The 16,058-nt window shown below is 47.1% G+C and overlaps 1 protein-coding gene across 1 annotated transcript in view; it reads left to right on the top strand.

Annotated features, from left to right (window-relative positions):
- Positions 1–16,058, top strand: part of LOC137367180 (dynein axonemal heavy chain 8-like) — a 2,531,605-nt gene that overhangs the window by 608,103 nt on the left and 1,907,444 nt on the right. The window contains exons 60-71 of the mRNA XM_068028616.1: positions 911–1,008; positions 1,323–1,494; positions 1,755–1,881; positions 2,928–3,018; positions 6,043–6,178; positions 7,167–7,252; positions 7,655–7,766; positions 8,310–8,549; positions 11,251–11,393; positions 13,265–13,414; positions 14,229–14,295; positions 15,282–15,439. Coding sequence (XP_067884717.1) covers positions 911–1,008; positions 1,323–1,494; positions 1,755–1,881; positions 2,928–3,018; positions 6,043–6,178; positions 7,167–7,252; positions 7,655–7,766; positions 8,310–8,549; positions 11,251–11,393; positions 13,265–13,414; positions 14,229–14,295; positions 15,282–15,439 — 1,580 coding nt within the window. The remainder of the gene's footprint in view (positions 1–910; positions 1,009–1,322; positions 1,495–1,754; positions 1,882–2,927; positions 3,019–6,042; positions 6,179–7,166; positions 7,253–7,654; positions 7,767–8,309; positions 8,550–11,250; positions 11,394–13,264; positions 13,415–14,228; positions 14,296–15,281; positions 15,440–16,058) is intronic.

The raw sequence follows: 16,058 nt of genomic DNA, 5'->3' as shown, positions 1-16,058 counted from the left end.
GTTAGCCTGTTATCTGCCACAATCTGTTGCTTGTAAAATTTGTGCATATGTGCATGCAAAATACATGGTGCATCATCAGTGTCCATCATTTGTTCAGGTTCTGTCAATATATAATCAGTGCCAGTAAGTCGTGAGGAATGTACTCGAACAGTTTGGTTGCCATGTTGCAAAATTACATTTTGCCATTGGTGCCTGTTATGCAGGCCCCCAGCTGCCAAAAATGAGGAACATTAATTTCGCCACATGCACATTAAACTTCAAATTGCTGCTGGGAAGAAAAGAAGGCCTATTACAAGGGGTTGTCAAGTCCCTGACTGAAAAGACATTTTTTGCATAGTAGCAGACAGTGTTGGAACAAAGGAACTAGTCCCTACTCCCAATACACAGAAGATGTGGTCACAGTGCAGCACAGTGGCGCAGTGGTTAGCACCGCAGCCTCACAGCTCCAGCGACCCGTGTTCAATTCTGGGGACTGCCTGTGTGGAGTTTGCAAGTTCTCCCTGTGTCTGCGTGGGTTTTCTCCGGGTGCTCCGGTTTCCTCCCACAAGCCAAAAGACTTGCAGGTTGGTAGGTAAATTGGCCATTATAAATTGCCCCTAGTATAGGTAGGTGGTAGGGAAATATAGGGACAGGTGGGAATGTGGTAGGAATATGGGATTAGTGTAGGATTAGTATAAATGGGTGGTTGATGGTTGGCACAGAGTCGGTGGGCCGAAGGGCCTGTTTCAGTGCTGTATCTCTAAACTAAACTAAACTAAACCAGTTTAGTCACATGACTAACTGGCTGTTGCAGGAATTTGAACTTGCCACAGTGTTTTGAACTGGCAGAAAGCTCTTGGCTCCTGGATTGAGAACATCTTTCTCTTGTCTGCTCTCATCTCTTTCTCGTCTACTTTGGAATCCATTGAAGACACGGGAACCCCAAGAGAGAAAAGTCAGCCAACAGTGAACAAGCTTGAAGAAGAATACTGGGTCCCAACGAAAAGCAAGAGCTACCTAGAAAAGGAGGTTGAAGCACACTAACAAGAAACTCTTCAGATATTGCCTCAAACCTCTCCATTTTATTTTTCTTCTGCTCATTTCTGTCTCCATTTGCATGTGCGTATCACATATGCATGCGAGCGTGGGGCACGGCATGTATCCGTAGGCGTTGACCGAATTAGAGTTCAAATTTAAATTTTATAAATTTCACCTTTCTTCTTTAAACCTAAGAAAGTCTGTTTGTGCTCATTTCTTTGCCTCATAATTGGAAAGCGGTGAACAAGGATTCACCAATGGGGAGCTCAAAACATAATGTGTTTAAAATTAAAATCCTGTTACAGTTAGACCAGGTGAAGGCTGAAAGGGACTCCGAGACACCTTTCTCATGTGGTCATAACAGTGCCTATAGTTTTTCCTGGGTCTCTCCATTCTTTCTGCCCTTCTTGTTTGTCTATTTCACGGAGCGAGTAGTTAAAGTCTGGAATGCGCTGCCTGAGAACATGGTGGAGGCAGGTTCAATTGAAGCATTCAAAAGGGAATTAGACAATTATATGAAAAGGAAGAATGTGCAGAGTTATGGGGAGAAGGTGGGGAATGGAACTGAGTGAATTGCACTTTTGGAGAGTCAGTGCGGATACAATGGGCTGAATGGTCTCCTTCTGCAGTAACCATTCTGTGATTCTATGTGGAATGAATGGGCACCTTAATGAACACTGCTGTGGAACCCACCATGGAACCCACCAAGAACCAATGCTTCTTGACCAATCTGATAGGTTCCATTGAAGTGCAAACAGCTGCCATGACAGCTGAGACAACTGCCATCATGACTCAGGAGCCCATGGTAGAACAAGGCTTTCAGGATGTCCCAGCATTTCAGCAATCCATTCTTCAAACAGATCAGTAGGATTGGTGAGGCACTGGCCTTGGACATTGTCATTGGCTCCATGGAAAAGAAACCTGCTGTCCTCTCACAGTGTTTTTTAAAATTCAGTGTAGCTTATTAAGGGCTTTAGATTGGAGTGGGTAGAACAAGGCCCCGAGTGTAATTAGTATTTTTTTAATTAAGGGAATAACTAATTAATCTAAGGGTAAGTCATGGTAGGAGTGCTCGCACCCGTGATATGCTCCTCCTGCGCTTTGTGGGAAATCAGGGACGCTTCCAGTCTCCCTGATGACAATGTGTGCAGGAAGTGTATCCATCTGCAGCTACTGGATACCCGCATTACGGAGCTGGAGCTGCGGGTGGATTCACTGTGGAGCATCCGCGATGCTGAGGACGTCGTGGATAGCACGTTTAGTGAGATGGTCACACCGCAGGTAATGGCTGCACAGGCAGAAAAGGGATGGGTGACCACCAGATGGAGTAGTAGGCGCAGGCAGATCGTGCAGGAGGCCCCTGTGGCCATCCCCCTCTCAAACAGATATACCACTTTGGATACTGTTGGGGGGAGTGACCACCCAGGGGAAAGCAGCAACAGCCAGGTTCATGGCACCACGGATGGCTCTGCTGCACAGCAGGGGAGGAAAATGGGTGGAAGAGCTATAGTGATAGGGGATTCTATCGTAAGGGGTGCAGATAGGCGTTTCTGTGGCCGCAAACGAGACTCCAGGATGGTATGTTGCCTCCCTGGTGCTAAGGTCAAGGATGTCTCGGAGCGGCTGCAGGACATTCTGAACGGGGAGGGTGAGCAGCCAGAGGTCATGGTCCATATTGTTACTAACGACATAGGCAGAAAGAGAGATGAGGTCCTGCAAAGTGAATATAGGGAGTTAGGCAGAAGGTTAAAAAGCAGGACCTCTTGTGTTGTAATCTCAGGATTACTCCCTGTGCCACATGCTAGTGAGGGTAGGAATAGGAGGATAAGGCAAATGAATGTGTGGCTGAAGAGCTGGTGTATGCGGGAGGGCTGCAGCTACTTGGATCATTGTGATCTCTTCTGGTGCAGAGATGACCTGTACAAGAAGGACGGGTTGCATCTAAACTGGAAGGGGACCAATATCCTTGCGAGAAGGTTTGCGAGGGCTACTCAGCAGGGTGTAAACTAGTCTTGCGGGGGGGTGGGACCCAAAGTAGTAGTCTCTTCGATGAGGTAGTGGAGGCAAATGTAGAGGTAAAAGCAAGCAAGTCCAGTAGGCAGGCCGGGCAGGGGCAGGACAGGGAGCGTGGAAGGTCTGGTAGGCTAAACTGCATTTACTTCAATGCAAGAAGCCTTACAGGTAAGGCAGATGAACTCAGAGCATGGATCGGTACATGGGATTGTGATATTATAGCTATTACGGAAACGTGGTTGAGGGAAGGGCAGGACTGGCAACTCAGTCTTCTGGGGTACCATTGCTTCCGGCGTGACAGAGGTGGAGATAAGAGAGGAGGTGGAGTTACACTATTGATTAGGGAGGACATCACGGCAGTAATTCGAGGAGATATCCTGGGGGGAATGTCCAGTGAGGCCATATGGGTAGAACGTAGAAATAAGACAGGGGTGATCACTTTGATGGGATTAGACTATAGGCCCCTCAATAGCCAGAGGGAATTGGAGGAGCATATATGTAGGGAAATCACAGATAGGTGTAGGAATTATAGGGTTGTAATAATAGGTGATTTTAACTTCCCTAATATTGACTGGGACTGCCTTAGTGCTAAGGGATCAGATGGGGAAGAATTTGTTATGTATGTCCAGGATAGTTTTCTGAAGCAGTATGTGGATGGCCCTACTAGAGAAGGGGCTACACTCGACCTCCTCTTAGGAAATGAGTTTGGGCAGGTGGTTGATGTGTCAGGAGGGGAGCACTTTGGGACCAGTGACCATAACTCTATGAACTTCAAGATAGTTATGGAAAAGTATAGGACTGGTCCTCAGGTTGAAGTCCTAAATTGGGGGAAGGCTAATTTCGATGGCATCAGACAGGAACTCTCAAAAGTTGAATGGGAGAGGCTGATTACAGGTAAAGGGACGTCTGGCAAGTGGGAGGCTTTGAAGAGTGAGATAGGAAGAGTTCAGCTCCAGCATGTTCCTGTTAGATGGAAGGGCAAGGCTGGCAAGTTTAGGGAACCTTGGTTGACGAGCGATATTGAGGGTCTGGTCAAGACAAAGAAGGAGGCATCAGATATAGGCAGCTGGTATCTAGCGAGTCCCTCGAGGAGTATAGGGGATGTAGGAGTACACTTAAGAAGGAAATTAGGAGGGCGAAAAGGGGCCATGAGATTTCCATAGCAGATAAGATAAAGGAGAATCCTAAAAGATTCCATAAGTATATTAAATGGGTAGCGCGGGAGAGAGTAGGTCCCCTTAAGGATCAGTGTGGTAATCTATGTGTGGAGCCACGGGAAATGGGCGAGGTCTTAAAGGAACACTTCTCGTCTGTATTTACCATGGAGAAGGCCATGGAAGCTAGTGAGTTCAAGGGAGGGAACAGCGATATCCTGGAGCATATCAACATTACAAAGGAGGAGGTGTTGGAGGTTTTGAAGCGCATTAAGGTGGATAAATCCTGAGGGCCTGACCAGGTGTATCCTAAGATGCTATGGGAAGCGAGGGAGGAGATTGTTGGGGTCCTGCAGAGATTTTTGTATCATCGTTAGCCAGGGGTGAGGTACCGGAAGAGTGGAGGATAGCTCATGTTGTGCCTTTATTTAAGAAGGGCAGCAGGGATAAGCCAGGGAATTACAAGCCGGTGAGCCTTACATCAGTGGTGGGAAAGTTATTGGAAGGGAGTCTGAGAGACAGGATTGATATGCATTTGGAAAGGCAAGATCTGATTAGGGATAGCTAGCATGGCATTGTGCGTGGGAAATCATGTCTCATGAATTTGGTTGAGTTTTTTGAGGAGGTGACCAAGAGGATTGATGAGGGCAGGGCGATGGACTTTGTCTACATGGACTTTAGCAAGGCCTTTGACAAGGTCCCGCATGGTAGGCTGGTCCAGAAGGCTCGAGCACATGGGATCCAGGGTGAGCTAGCCAATTGGACACAAAGTTGGCTTGGTGATAGGAGGCAGAGGGGGGTAGTGAAGGGTTGTTTTTCAGATTGGAGGCTGGTGACCAGTGGTGTGCCGCAGGGATCGGTGCTGGGCCCTCTGTTGTTTGTCATATATATTAATGACTTGGATGTAAATCGAGGGGACATGATTAGTAAGTTTGCGGATGACACCAAAATTGGTGGTATAGTGGACAGAGACGAAGGTTGTCTAAGGTTACAACAGGATATAGATCAACTGGGAAAGTGGGCAAGGGATTGGCAAATGGAATTTAACGCAGACAAGTGCAAAGTGATGCATTTTGGGAAGTTAAACCAGGGCAGGACATAAACAGTGAATGGCAGGGCCCTGGGTAGTGTTGTTGAGCAGAGAGACATTGGGGTGCAAGTACATCGTTCCCTGAAAGTGGCAACACAGGTAGACAGGGTGGTGAAGAAGGCGTGCGGCATGCTTGCCTTCATCGGCCGAGGCATTGAGTACAAGAGTTGGGACGTCATGTTACAGTTGTACATAACGTTGGATAGGCCACATTTGGAGTACTGTGTGCAGTTCTGGTCGCCGTACTACAGGAAAGATGTGATTAAGCAAGAGAGGGTGCAGAAAAGATTCACAAGGATGTTGCCTGGTTTGGAGGGCTTGAGTTATAAAGAGAGATTGGTTAGGCTGGGTCTGTTTTCCCTGGAGCGAAGGAGGCTGAGAGGGGACATGATATAGGTATATAAAATTATGAGAGGCATAGATAGGGTAGAAAGGCAAAGTCTGTTTCCCATGGTAGGGGTGACTAAAACTAGACGACATAGATTTAAGGTGAGAGGGAGGAGGTTTAAAGGGGATCAAAGGGGTAAATTTTTCACACAAAGAATAGTGGGTATCTGGAATGAGCTGCCAGAGGAGGTTGTAGAGGCAGGAACAGTAGCAACATTTAAGAGGCATCTGGACAGGTACTTGAATGAGAAAGGCATAGAGGATTATAGAATTAATGCAGGCAGGTGGGATTAGAATAGATAGGCATTATGGTCAGCATGGACATGGTGGGCCGAAGGGCCTGTTTCTATGCTGCATGACTCTATGACTCTCGGGTGATAGCATACCTGCTCCTACCCCTGCCAGTCCGCCGGTGGCCTTGCCAGGCTGAAGCTGGGCCTTCTAAGGCCATCTGCAGTCTCATTAATGGAAGATCAGCAACAACCCAAACTTCAGCCATTGGATCAGCACCTTACAGGTACAGGAAAGGTCCATATAAGGTCAGAAGTGGGGATGGTTGCTGATGGTTGCACAGTGTTCATTTGCGACTCTTCAGATACTGAAGCCATCTGTGTCCACATGCAGCAAGACTGGACAACATTCAGGCTTGGGATGATAAGTAGCAAGTAACATTATCGCCACACAATTGCCAGGTAATGTCCATTTCCAACGAGAGAATCTAACCATCTCCCCTTGACATTCAGTGGCATCACCATTTCTGAATCCCCCACTATCAACATCCTGGGGGTTACCATTGACCAAAAACGTAATTGTACCAACCATATAAATACTGTGGCTACAAGAGCAGGTCAGAGGCTGGGAATTCCGTGGCAAGCAACTCACCTCCTGACTCCCCAAGGCCTGACTACCATCCACAAGGCACAAGTACGGAGTGCGATGGACTACTCCACTTGCCGAGATGAGTGCAGCTCCAACACTCAAGAAGTTCAACACCATCCAGGACAATAAAAGCAAAATACTGTGGATGCTGGAAATCTGAAATAAAAACAAGAAATGCTGGAACCACTCAGCAGGTCTGGCAGCATCTGTGGAAAGAGAAGCAGAGTTAACGTTTCGGGTCAGTGACCCTTCTTCGGAACTCGCAAATATTAGAAATGTCAAAGGTTATAAGCAAGTGAGCCGGGGGTGGAGCAAGAGATAACAAAGGAGAAGGTGTAGATTGGACAAGGCCACATAGCTGACCAAGAGGTCATGGAGCAAAAGCAAACAATATGTTAATAGTGTGTTGAAAGACAAAGCATTAGTACAGATAGGGTGTTAACGAACTGAAGATTGAACAGCAGCAAGTACAAACATGAAACAAAACAGTGGGTAAGCAAACTGAACAAACTACGACGAAATGAAATAAAAGAAAATAAAATTGTAAAAAATGTATAAAAAGAACTAAAAATAAAAGTAAAATGGGGGGCCCGTAATGCTCTGAAATTATTGAACTCAATGTTCAGTCCAGCAGGGGTGTGAGAACCAGGAGGTAATAGAAAAGAGGAAAACCAAGGTGCACAAAGAATTGAAAGAAACAGATAGCACTCAAGTAGGTAGTAGTAAGGTATTCGGTGGCATCAGAGTGACATGGAATTTAATAAGGTCAAAATTAGGTTTACTGTGCATGTGTGTGACTGCAGAGTATGCACAGTGTGGTATATAAACTTAGTGAACTGCAGGTGCAGATGGCATTGTGGAAATATGTGGATGCAATCTTTCAGTGCACTGAAAATACAAATGAGAAGCAGGAAGATTGAATGAAAAATTTATTGAGGTGCACAACAGAAAGGAAACTTAACATCCAGATATGTAAATCACCTGTGACCCCCAAGTGCTGCTAGGTGATCCTACATGGTGTTCCCCCTTTGCTTTTAGCTGAGTTGGAGACAAGTTCCTGATAGTGGCTTGGGATGACCTTGGCAATCACCCTCTGTCTGCTTGAGGCTTGCAGTGCCTCGGCATGCTGAGGAGCTCTTGCAGAGGTGCAGGACCCTCCTCTGTCATTACAGCTGCAGGAGCTGGGGCCACTGGCAGAGGGGCTGAGGAGCACCCAGAAGTGGAAGGCAACCGCTCCTCCTCCCTTGGAAGGGACACTTGTACCTCCTTGCTGACCTGAGAAGCACGAGGACATAGTGGCGAATCCATGAGCCTTGCCACCCTCATGCCTTGCCACTGTTGCATTGAGATCATGGCCAAGGCATGGCGTGCAGGTGTGCACATATCTTCGCCATCCACTGACTGGTATGCTGGGTTTGGCTCTCCATGTGGGTCCTCTCAATGGAGGAAGTCAAGTGTGTACCCATTAGAGACACAGCAGTACTCATGGCCTGGATGGACGCCCCCATCATCCATGCATGAGTGCGCATAGGTTCTGGAAGATTCGCCAGATGTTCCATCACTTCTCGCTGCAGCTGCAGCAGATGCCATGTTGCGGCCGACTCCAAAGGCATGTCTGGGGCTCAACAAGATAGATTTCGAACAGATCTACCAGTGCAAACCTGGGCATCCATGAGATGCTATGGGCCATCAGCAGCAGCAGCATTGTACTCAACCACAATCTGTATCCTCATGGCCCGGCATATCCCCCACTCTACCATCACCATCAGGCCAGGAGACCAACCCTGGTTCAATGAAGAGTGAAGGAGGGCAGGTACCAGGCATACCTCAAAATGAGGTTCAAACTGGTAAACTTACAACACGTGACTATCTGCATGCCAAACTGCGTCAGCAAAATGCGATAGACAGAGCTAAGCGATCCCATAATCAACGGATCAGATCTGAGCTGTGCAGTCCTGCCACATCCATCCATGAATGGAGGCGGACAATTAAACAACTAACTGGAGGAGGTGGGTCCACAAATATTCCCATCCCTAATGTTGGGGGAGCCCAGCACATCAGAGCAAAGGATAAGGCTGAAGCATGGCATGGCCAGCATTTATTGCCCATCGCTAATTGCCCTTGAGAAGGTGGTGAGCTGCTTTCTTGAACCGCTGCAGTCCATGTGAGGTAGGTACACCCACAGTGCTGTTAGGAAGGGAGTTCCAAGATTTTGACCCAGCAACAGTGAAGGAACGCTGATGTAGTTCCAAGTCAGGATGGTGTGTGGCTTGGAGGGGAACTTGCAGGTGGTGGTGTTCCCATGCATTTGCTGCCCTACTCCTTCTAGTTGGTAGATGTCACGGGTTTGAAATGTGCTAATTAAGGAGCCTTGGTGCATTGCTGCAGTGCATGTTGCAGATGGTACACACTGCTGCCACAGTGCAACGGTTATGGAGGGAGTGAATGTCTGTGAATGGGGTGCCAATCAAGCAGGCTGCTTTGCCCTGGATGGTGTCGAGCTTCTTGAGTGTTGTTGGAGCAGCACCCATCCAGGCAAGTGGAGAGTATTCCATCACACTCTTGACTTGTGCCTTGTAGATGGTGGATAGGCTTTGGGGAGTCAGGAGGGGAGTTACTCGCTGCAGTATTCCTAGCCTCTGACCTGCTCTTGTAGCCACAGTATTTATATGGTTACTCCAGTTCAGTTGCTTGCCACTTATCAGTCCAAGTCTGGATATTGTCCAGGTCTTGCTGCATTTCTACACGGACTGCTTCAGTATCTGAGGAATTGCGAATGGTGCTGAACATTGTGCAATCATCAGCGAACATCCCCACTTCTGACCTTATGATTGAAGGAAGGTCATTGATGAAGCAGCTGAAGATGGATGGGCCTAGGACACTACCCTGAGGAACTACTGAAGTGATGTCCTGGAGTGGAGATGATTGACCTCCAACAACTACAACCATCTTCCTTTGCGCTAGGTATGACTCCAACCAGCGGAGTGTTTTCCCCCTGATTCCCATTGACTTCAGTTTTGCTAGGGCTCCTTGATGCCATAGCCAGTCAAATGTTGCCTTGATGTCAAGGGCAGTCACCCTCACCTCACCTGTTGAGCTCAGCTCTTTTGTCCATGTTTGAACCAAGGCTGTATTGAAGTCAGGAGCTGAGTAGCTCTGTTGGAACCCAAACTGAGCATCGCTGAGCAGGTTATTGCTAAGCAGGTGCCACTTGGTGGTACTATTGATGACACCTTCCATCACTTTACTGATGATTGAGAGTAGACTGATGGGACGGTAATTGGCTGGGTTGGACTTGTCCTGCTTTTTGTGTGCAGGACATACCTGGGTAATTTTCCACATTGTCAGGTAGATGCCAGTGTTGTAGCTGTACTGGAACAGCTTGGCTAGGGGTGTGGCAAGTTCCGGAGCATAGGACTTCAGCACGATTGCCGGAATTTTGTCAGGGCCCAGAGCCTTTGCAGTATCCAGTACCTTCAGCCATTTCTTGATATTATATGGAGTGAATCGAATCAGCTGGTGTCTGGCATCTGTGATGCTGGGGATTTCAGGAGGAGGCCAAGATGGATCATCAACTCGGCATTTCTGGCTGAAGATTGTTGCAAATGCTTCAGACTTATCTTTTGCACTGATGTGCTGGGCTCCCCCATCATTGAGGATGGGGATATTTGTGGAGCCACCTCCTCCAGTTAGTTATTTAATTATCCATCACCATTCACGGCTGGATGTGGCAGGACTGCAGAGCTTAGATCTGATCCGTTGGTTCTGGGATCGCTCAGCTCTATCGCATGCTGCTTACGCAGTTTGGCACGCAAGTAGTCCCGTGCTGTAGCTTCACCAGGTTGAACCTCATTTTGAGGTATGCCTGGTGCTGCCCCTGGCATGTCCCCCTGTACTCTTCATTGAACCAGGGTTGCTCTCCTGGCTTGATGGTAATGGTAGAGTTCGGGATATGCCGGGCCATGAGGTTACAGATTGTGGTTGAGTACAATTCTGCTGTTGCTGATCGTCCACAATGCCCTATGGATGCCCAGTTTTTGCATTGCTAGATCTGTTCGAAATCTTTCCCATTTAGCATGATGGTAGTGCCACACAACACGATGGAGGGTATCCTCAATGTGAAGGCGGGACTTCGTCTCCACATGGACTGTGCGGTGGTCACTCCTACCAATACTGTCATGGACAGATGTATCTGCGGCAGGCAGATTGGTGAGAACGAGGTCAAGTATGCTTTTCCCTCATGTTGGTTCCCTCACCACCCGCCGCATACTCAGTCTAGCAGCTATGTCCTTTAGGACTCGGCCAGCTCGATCAGTGGTGGTACTACTGAGCCACACTTGGTGATGGACATTGAAGTCCTCCACAAAGAGTACATTCTGTGCCCTTGCCACCCTCAGCGCTTCCTCCAAGTCGTGTTCAATATGGAGGTGTACTGACTCATCAGCTGAGGGAGAGTGGTAGGTGGCAATCAGCAGGAGGTTTCCTTGCCCATGTTTGACTTGATGCCATGAGACTTAATGGGGTTTGGAGTCCATGTTGAGGATTCCCAGGGCAACTCCCTCCCTTCCGACTGTATACTACTGCCGCCACCTCTGCTGGGTCTGTTCTGCCGCTGAGACAGGACATACCTGGGGATGGTGATGGCAGTGTTTGGGACATTGTAAGGTATGATTCCGTGAGTATGACTGTGTCAGGCTGTTGCTTGACTAGTCTGTCAGACAGCTCTGCCAACTTGGCACAAGCCCGCAGATATTTGTCAGTCGGACTTTGCAGGGTTTGGTTTGCCATTGTCGGTGCCTCGATCTATGCCGGTGGTCCGTCCGGTTTCATTCTTTTTTATTGACTTTGGAGTGGTTAGTTACAACGGAGTGGCTTGCTGGGCCATTTTAGAGGGCATGTAAGAGTCAACCACATTGTTGTGGGTCTGAAGTCACATGTAGGCCAGACCAGGTAAGGACAGCAGATTTCCTTCCCTAAAGGACATTAGTGAACCAGATGGGTTAAAAGCCCTAACTTCAGGGCTTGTGGCCCCATCTATGATAGTGTCTGATGGTGATATCTCAGATTGCTCCCATCATAGCTGCAGAGTCTGTGTCACAATAGTACTGTGTCACAGCAGTGCAGCAATCTGTCTGCAACAACAGACAACAGCAAGGGCACTGGGGAAGTGACAATGTCTCATGGGAGCATGAACCTGCTGTCCTTTCTTGGGATGACAGCATTTGTCTTGAATATGCTCAATGCTTGAGCTTCCATAGCCCTCTGGTTAATGCCATTGGAGAGGGGTGGGGTGCGGTGGGGTGGATGGGAGTGGGCATAGAAACATAGAAAATAGGAACAGGAGTAGGCCATTTGGCCCTTCGGGCCTGCTCCGCCATTCATTATGATCATGGCTGATCATCCAACTCAGTAGCCTGTTCCTGCTTTCGCCCCATACCCTTTGATCCCTTTCACCCCAAGAGCTGTATCTAACTCCTTCTTAAAAACATACAATATTTTGGCCTCAACTGCTTTCTTTGGTAGCAAATTCCACAGGCTCACCATTCTCTGGGTGAAGAAATTTCTCCTCATCTCAGTCCTGAAAGGTTTATCCTGTGTCCTTAGACTATGACCCCTGTTTCTGGACTCCCCCAACATCGGGAACATCCTTCCTGCATCTACCCTGTCAACAAGTCCTTTTCCAATTTTATAGGTTTCTATGAGATCCCCCCTCATTCTTCTGAACTCCAGCGAATATAATCCTAACCGACTCAATCTCTCCTCATACGTCAGTCCCACCATCCCAGGAATCAGTCTGGTAAACCTTCGCTGCACTCCCTCCAAAGCAAGAACATCCTTCCTCAGATAAGGAGACCAAAACTGCACACAATATTCCAGGTGTTGCCTCACCAAGGCCCTGTATAATTGTAGCAAGACATCCCTGCTCCTGTACTCGAATCTTCTCGCTATGAAGGCCAACATACCATTTGCCTTTTTTACCACCTGTTGGACCTGCATGCTTACCTTCAGCGACTGGTGTACGAGAACACCCAAGTCTCGCTGCATATTCCCCTCTCTCAGTTTATAGCTCAGATAATAATCTGCCTTCCTGTTTTTGCTACCAAAGTGGATAACCTCACATTTATCCACATTATACTGCATCTGCCATGCATTAGTCCACTCACTCAACATGTCCAAATCACCCTGAAGCCTCTCTGCATCCTCCTCACGACTCACCCTCCCACCCAGTTTTGTGTCATCTGCAAATTTGGAGATATTACATTTAGTTCCCTCATCTAAATCATTAATGTATATTGTGAATAGCTGGGGTCCCAGCACCGATCCCTGCGGTACCCCACTAGTCACTGCCTGCCATTCGGAAAAAGACCCATTTATCCCTATCCTTTGTTTCCTGTCCGCCAACCAATTTTCTATCCATCGTAATACACGACCCCCAATCCCATGCGCTTCAATTTTACATGCTAATCTCTTATGTGGGACTTTGTCGAAAGCCTTCTGAAAGTCCAAATAAACCACATCCACTGGCTCCCCCTCATCAAGTCTACTGGTTACGTCCTTGAAGAATTCTCGTAGATTTGTCAAACATGATTTCCCTTTCGTAAATCCATGCTGACTCTGCCCGATTCTACCACTGTTCTCTAAGTGCGAAGACGTTTCAATTCATTTTTAAAAATTTACAGTAACTGGCCCTTTAAAAATGTAACATTTCATTTGGGGCTCTAAGCCCTGTAAAAAGGCTGCCAGCACATTGTGCCGGACGCCGCTGCCGGTGATAGCCGCCCGCCCCCTTCACGTCATCGGGAGGGGCGGGGTGGGCGACCACCCTGGACATGGTAATGAGCCGCTGCATTTGGAATCGCAGCAGCTCTGCAACGTATGCCTCTTGCATGTGGCCAGCACATCTTTTACGCCTTAAAATGCAGCCTCAACACTTCCAACTTTTCGCCATTAACAAAATACTCTGCCTTTCTGTTTTTTTTTTCTCCCAATGTGGATAACTTCACACTTATTCTCATTATATTCCATCTGCCATTTTCTTGCCCTTTCACTTCATCTTTCCAAGTCCCCTTGAAGCCTCCATGCATCCTCCTCACAATTTGCATTCCCAGCTAGTTTTGTGTCATCAGCAAATTTGGAAATATTACATTTGGTTCCCACATCCAAATCATTTATATAGATTGTGTAAAGCTGTGGGACCAGCGCTGATGGTTGCACTACCCCACTAGTAACAGCTTGCCATCCTGAGCATAACCTGTTTATTCCAACACTCTGTTTTCTGTCTGCTAAGCAATTCTCACTTCATACCAGTATATTACCTCCGATCCCATGCACTCTAATTTTGTTTTCTAACCTCCTGTGTGTGACCTATTCAAAAGCCTTCTGAATATACACCACAACCACTGGTTCGATAGCGTCTTTTAAGACGTATCTAGACAGATACATGAATGGGCAGGAAGCAAGGAGATATAGACCCTCAGAAAAAAGGCGACATGTTTAGATAGAGGATCTGGATCGGCGCAGGCTTGGAGGGCCGAAGGGCCTGTTCCTGTGCTGTAATTTTCTTTGTTCTTTGTTCTTTATCTATGCTGCAAGTAACATCCTCAAAAAACTCCAACAGGTTTGTCAAGCATGATTTCCCTTTCATAAATTTATGTTGACTCTGCCCAATCATATCATTATTTTCTAAGTGTCTAGTTATCGCATCCTTTCTAATGGATTCGAACAATTTCCCTGCTACTGATGTCAAACTAACAGGTCTGTAGTTCCCCATTTTTTTTCTCCCTCCTTTCTTAAATAGTAAGGTTACATTTGCTTCTTTCCAGTCTGCAGGAACCTTTCCATAATCTATGGAATTGTGAAAGATAACCATCAATGCATCTACTATCTCTATAGCCACTTCCTTCAACATTGGGATGTAGCTCATCTGATCCAAGGAATTTATCAACCTGCAATCCAGTTAATTTTTTGAGTACTACCTCTTTATTAATACTAATGACTTTCAGTTCCTCATTTTCACAAGTCTCTTAGTTCCCTAATATTTCTGAGAGATTTTCGGTATCTTCCTCCGTGAAAACGACACAAAGTAATTGTTTAGTTTCTCCACCATTTCTCTATTCTCTCTTATAAATTCTCCTGTCTCCTTCTGTAATGGATCCACATTTGTCCTTCCTAATTTTTTCCTTTTCACAGTGGAAGGATCCAGTTGTCACGATCCATGTGGGTACCAATGACATAGGTCTAAGAAAGTGGTTTGCTGAGGGAGTATGAGCTGCTAGGGAACAATTTTTTTTTAAAAACCCACAAAGGTAATAATCTTCATGACTACCTGAGCCACGAGCAAATTGGCATAGGGTAAATGAGGTCAGAGAGTTGAATGCGTGATTCAAAGATTGGCATGGGAAAAATCGGTTTTGATTCGTGGGGCACTGGCACCAGTACTGTGGAAAGAGGAAGTTGCACCATTGGGACAACCTTTACTTGAAATGTGCTGGGACCAGTCTCCTGGTAAATCATATGGAGAGAGGGCTTTCAACAAAATACTGTTGTGAGGGTTCACATGAGGGGTGATTTAGAAAGTTAAGGAGAAAGGCTGGTGCACACTGCTGCCACTGTGTGTCAGTGGTGGAGGGAGTGAATGTTGAAGGTGGTGGATGGTGTTGAGCTTCTTGAGTGTTGTTCGAGCTATACTCATCCAGGAAAGTGGGGAGTATTCCATCACACTCGTGACTTGTGCCTTGTAGATGGTGGACAGGCTTTGGGGAGTCAGGAGGTGAGTTACTTGCCACAGAATTCCCAGCTTCTGGCCTGTTCTTGCATCTACAGTATTTATATGGCTAGCCCAGTTCAGCTTCTGGTCAAGGTAACCCTGAAGATGTTGATAGTGGAGGATTCAGCGACGGTAATGTCATTGAATGTCAACGGAAGATGTTTGGATTCTTTCTTGTTGCGGAAGTTCCTCTCCAGCCCCGAGTAGATGTCCTTAACTTGAGCAACGGGCAGGCGACACAAGCTACGGGACTAATGTTCTCAGCTGCAGAAAACAGTATCTATTCCCCTAACTATACTATTCTCTAGTACTACTACATTCCTTTTTACTCACCCCATTTGAGCGCCCCCATGTGCCACAGTGTTGTTGTCAGTTTGCACAGCCTCTCTGCAGTCGTTGCTCTTGCCCCCACATGCTGCAAGAACCTCAAACCTTTTGGCTAAGCGGAAGGGCTGAGGCACCTCCAGTACTACCTTCCGGATCCCCATACTTGCCCCACTTGTAGTCACACCCTCCTGTCCCTAACCACGGACCAAATCTGAAGTACCTAGCCTAAGGGGTGTGACTGTCTCTTGGAATAAAGTGTCTGGGTAAATTTCCCCCTCCCTGATGCATCACAGTGTCCCAAGCTTGGACTCCACCTCATCAATTCTGAGCCAAAGATCCTCGAGCTACAGACACTTACTGCAGATATGATTCCTGTGGATCATACTCCCACATTCCACAGCAACAATATATCACCTGCCCTGTC

The sequence above is a fragment of the Heterodontus francisci genome, chromosome 3 (genome assembly GCF_036365525.1).
Source record: "Heterodontus francisci isolate sHetFra1 chromosome 3, sHetFra1.hap1, whole genome shotgun sequence".
Classification (NCBI taxonomy): domain Eukaryota; kingdom Metazoa; phylum Chordata; class Chondrichthyes; order Heterodontiformes; family Heterodontidae; genus Heterodontus; species Heterodontus francisci.
The sequence above is the reverse complement of the archived record's forward strand: the minus strand, read 5'-3'. Positions and strand labels throughout refer to the sequence as shown.